Source organism: Macrobrachium nipponense, chromosome 6 (assembly GCF_015104395.2).
Source record: "Macrobrachium nipponense isolate FS-2020 chromosome 6, ASM1510439v2, whole genome shotgun sequence".
In the NCBI taxonomy this organism is placed as follows: domain Eukaryota; kingdom Metazoa; phylum Arthropoda; class Malacostraca; order Decapoda; family Palaemonidae; genus Macrobrachium; species Macrobrachium nipponense.
Window position 1 is genome coordinate 58,536,787 of NC_061108.1, and position 4,733 is coordinate 58,541,519.

General features: G+C 49.8%; 1 protein-coding gene across 1 annotated transcript; it reads right to left on the reverse strand.

Annotated features, from left to right (window-relative positions):
• Positions 1 to 1,930: 1,930 nt before the first annotated feature.
• On the reverse strand, positions 1,931 to 2,905 carry LOC135216532 (uncharacterized protein ZK643.5-like). Its single transcript, XM_064251906.1, has 2 exons — positions 2,720 to 2,905; positions 1,931 to 2,458 (listed from the first exon to the last, which is right to left on the reverse strand). The coding sequence occupies exons 1-2, from the start codon at positions 2,903 to 2,905 to the stop codon at positions 1,931 to 1,933; spliced, it is 714 nt and encodes a 237-aa protein (XP_064107976.1).
• Positions 2,906 to 4,733: the final 1,828 nt, after the last annotated feature.

Consider the following 4,733-nt stretch of genomic DNA (forward strand, 5'->3'; position numbering starts at 1 on the left):
GGGCTCCGAAGCTTGAGAGAAAAACCTTCTGACAGCTTTGCGGGATCGAGCCACCACCTTAAGTGAGCTTTTACTGGATTTGAGATCCTCAAGATCATATCTAGATCCTCCTTGTCCTCCCAGTTCTCCGCAAGGAAAAACTGGAGAGGTCTGAGATGCAGTCTCCACAGGGAAACAAACTTCTCCAGCGAGGAAATGGTCCCCAGCAGACTCATCCATTCCCTCACCGAGCATGTTTCCTTCCCCAGGAAGGCTGAAACTTTGTCTAAGCCTTGCTGCTGACGTTCCTGGGACGGAAAAGCTCGAAAAGCCACTGAATCCATCTGAATCCCCAGATACACGATGGACTGCGTTGGGATCAGATGGGACTTTTCGAAGTTTACTAGAAGTCCCAGGGACTTCGCCAATTCTAACGTCGTGTGAAGGTCCTCCAGACACCCCGACTTTGATGAGGCTCGAATGAGCCAATCGTCTAAATACAGAGAGATTCTTATGCTTGAAAGATGAAGCCATTTTGCCACATTCCTCATTAGAATCGTGAGGGTCATCGGGGCTGTGCTTAGCCCGAAGCAAAGAGCTCTGAACTGAAAGACTTTCCCTTTCTGGACAAACCTCAGGTACTTCATTGACTGAGGATGGATTGGGACGTGAAAATAGGCGTCCTGAAGGTCTAAAGACACCATCCAGTCGCCTGGTCTTAAGGCTCCTAGAACCGACTGAGGCGTCTCAATCTTGAATTTTTGTTTTTCTACAAAAAGGTTCAACCTGCTGACGTCTAGGACTGGTCTCCATCCTCCCGACTGTTTCGGCACCAGGAACAACCTGTTGTAAAAACCTGGGGATTCCAGGTCTAGGACCTGTTCCACAGCCCTCTTTTCGAGCATTTGCTCGAGCAGATCGAACAGAATCTGCTGTTTCTCTCGATGGTAGGAGGGTGACAGATCCCTGGGTGTAGTGCACAGCGGAGGCAGTTTGAGGAATGGGATCTTGTATGCTTTCTCGATGACTTCAAGGGACCAGCTGTCCGTCCCTCTCTCTCTCCAGGCTTCTGCAAATGAAAGAAGCCTGGCTCTGACTGATGTCTGAAGGACTGACGCATCACTTTTTACCCCTGACCTTGGAAGGGGCTCTGCCTGTGGGAAGACCTCTTCCTCGAGGAGACGATCTCAAGGAAGCTCCTCCTCGAAAGGGCTTCTGTTTCCTGGAAGCCTGCCCAAGCGTAGTAGCAGAAGGAACTACCGGACGTTTGGATGACTGGGCCAGATCCTTTATCATAGACTGGGGGAAGAGATGACTCAAAAGAGGGGCGAACAGCAACTCTGCCCTCTGTGAGGGAGAAACAAACTTTGCAGTAAAGTTACAAAACAAAGCTCTCTTCTTCAAGAGCCCTATACAAAAGTGCGAAGCCAGCTCCTCCAAACCATCCCTGATGGCCTTGTCCATACACGCCAAAACGCTGGACAGCTCCCCCAGACTAATCGAGTCCGGACTCCGCGACTGTAAATCCAGGACTCCTAAACAGCAGTCCAAAAAGTTGAAAACTTCCATTGTCCTAAACAGTCCTTTTAGATGATGGTCCAATTCGGAAGTAGTCCAGGACACCTTCGCCGATGAAAGGAGAGACCTCCTTGGGGCGTCTACAATGCTGGCAAAGTCTCCCTGGGAAGAGGAAGGAACTCTCAGCCCAACGTCCTCTCCTGTTTCATACCAAATCCCTGCTTTACCACTGAGTCTCGACAGGGGCAGGGCAAAAGAAGTCTTGCCTTGGGGCTTCCTCAAATCCATCTAGTCATGGACCTTCTTGAAGGCTCTCTTTGTAGAAAGGGAAGTCTTCATTTTCACAAAACCCGGAGTTCTACTGGTTTTGGAAGAGGCTAACTGTGAAGGAGGAGAGCGAGGGGCTGAGGGTTGGAACTTCTCTCCAAACAGATCACGAAGAAGGCGAGCCAAGACCTGGTAGTCTGAGGAAGAAGACGACGTAGAAGATCTGCTCTTCATCTGCGGCCTCCGACGAACTGCCTAACTCTCCCTCTTCCACGGGAGCAACAGAAGAATCCACGGAAGTGAGAGGTCTAAGACCTTTAGGCCCAACTCTCAAAAGGGACCTCCGCTGCGAAGAAGAACTCTCCGCACAAGGCTGGATGTCTTTTACAACAGCCTCTGAGGTGTCCTGAAGATCTGCAAAGGAGGCGTCCTGACGAGCATCTTGCAGAGTGTCCTGACGAGCGTCCTGGCATTGGCGAGCGTCCTGACAAGCGTCCTGACGAGCGATGCTACGAGCGTCCTGGAGAGCGGCCTGCTGGGCGTCCTGACGAGCAGTACGAAGAGCGTCGAGACAGGCGTCCTGGTGAGCGTCTCGCTGGGCGTCCTGCTGGACGTCCTGACGAGCAGAACGACGTGCGTCCCGACGGGCGTCCTGACGAACGTCTTGACGAGCTTCCTGACGAAAAGAAGCAGCCTGAGAAGCGTCAAGTCGAGCAGCATGCAGAGCATCACGAAGTGGCGCGAGCGGAGCATCTTGACGAGAAGCTAGACGATCCCTGCTGCGATGAGCCTTACGGTCTTCCTCTCTCTCGACAGAAGAGAGTCAGGGGAGACGCTCATTGCACCCTCTAGACGAGCGCTGGGGTGCTGAATGAAATCTAGAGGGCGACGAAGCAGGCGAAAGAGACAAACGAGGAGAAGGAGAGGGGGACTGCTTGGACCTCTTGATAGGCACCATCAAGTCCTTCCTACGTCGACGCGACTCAGCCTCTTTCTCAACGAAGCTAACTGTTGCTGCATCACAAGGAGAAGACTCCTTCTCAGGGGAAGGGCTGATCCTATGAGAAGAAGAGGGGCGAGGGGACGCCTTCTTCCTTCTCACAGGAAAAGCTACAGCAACTGGGGCGCTCAACAGCGTCATCCTCCGATGACGTCCTGGTCCTCTTCTGCGGTGGAAAAGCGTCAAAACTCTCCGGAGAAGACCGCAAAACATCTGGAGAAAAAGGACGTGAAGCGTCCTCCTCTCTGAAGCTTCTCTTCAAAGGGTGAGAGTCCTTCCAAGAGCTCCCCCCCCCTTGCGTGGGGGGGACGCTTCGGAGGACGAGAAGCAATCCTTAAGGATTCGCGCACGAGCACGATCCTTGGCAGCCTGGGAAGCGTCAACAGGTCCTGCCGAAGGGACGCCAGATCGGTGGGGAGCCCCCGTAACCCTCCTTCGGCTTTCGACTTGTCCACTCCCTGAGTCCTGGGAGTCCGACAGAGGTCCAGGCCTAGAGGTATTATAGGGCCGATCTGACGCCCCCTCCACAATACTAGGGGCACTATCACTGCACTTCACTGCACCACTTTCTAAGGCGAGCACTTTGGATTCCAGGTTACGGAGGGATTCCAAAATCACAGACAGGGCATTACCCTCCGCAGACACAATCTCAGGGCCCGAAGGCAACACCACAGGGTTAGGGGTAGCAAAGTCTACAGGAGGGTTAGCAGGAAAAAATTACTGCCCTGACGTCTACTGCCTGATACGCTCCTGGAGGAAGACCTCCTGATCCTGTCACGCTCTAACTTGCGCACATAGGAATCATACGTCTTCCAACCTGAATCAGACAAACTCTCACACGCCTTACATTGATCATTTACCAAACACACATGTCCCCTACAGCTCATGCATACAGTGTGGGGATCTACCGAAGCCTTCGGTAGCCTCACCTTACACTCTTCCACACAACATACCCTGAAACTAGCAGAACTAGAACCAGACATCTTTGTTCAAGAAAAAATCAAAGCCAAAATCAAAAGAGTCCACAATAGTGTGTGCCTAGCCACAAAACCAAAGTAAAAAACCAAAAGACAATTGGAATACTTATGTGACAACGAAGTTTACAATATCCAATGACGGAGGTACTGAAAACAGGTGTTGACAGTACCGGCGACAGAGAAAATCTGAATAGAAATGGGAATGGTTCCTGATACCCGCCTCCCAGCGGCGGGAATGGGTAATAACCACCTGGCCTCCCGCTGCGTGTGTTGTAAGTTTTGAAGTTCTGTCGGACTTCGGAGAATACAGCTATAAATATATCTGACAGGTAAGTCTCATGAACAAAACACAAAATTTAGCACTCGAACTGAATCGGCCCATATGGTAACAAGGTCATCTCAGCTAATGCCCGGGGTAAGCACGTGATAAACACCATCCTCCTACATATTCCAATAATAAAACAAAACTATACTAGCATGAACACTGTTCAATATGCAACGTTTATCTAATAACTTTTGTTTTTTCAAAAAAAACCTGAGTGGTACTCGAAGGGAAATGGACCATATGGCAAAATATGACATCTCAGCCACTTCTAAGGTCATGCACGTGATACACACAACTTCCCACAGTATTTTTCAATACCACAAAACTATACTAATTAGCTGTTATGCACACTGTCCTACATGAATAGAGTATGTAATATTATGGCATTCATATGGAAGATACATCATCCTCCGACATATTCCAACATTACAAAACACTATTAGCTTGAACAGTGTTCAATATGTGAGGCTCACCTAAAAATTTTGCTTTTCGCAAAAAAACCAGAAAGTGGCACTCAAAGGAAAATGTACCATATTGGCGGTATATAGAATCTCAGCCACTCCCAGAGTCATGCACGTGATACGCACAACATCCTAAACCACTTTCCAATATCACAAAACTATAGTAATTTGCTATTATGCACACTGTTCATTGAGAAATTGTTATG

Excerpts from the sequence above, each read along its gene's own strand:
- LOC135216532 (XM_064251906.1), bottom strand. The coding sequence starts at position 2,905 with ATGACGCTGTTGAGCGCCCCAGTTGCTGTAGCTTTTCCTGTGAGAAGG. Across the intron at positions 2,459-2,719 it reads GACGTAGGAAGGACTTGATG|GCTGCTTCTTTTCGTCAGGA; the intron begins GTGCCTATCAAG and ends GACGCTTCTCAG.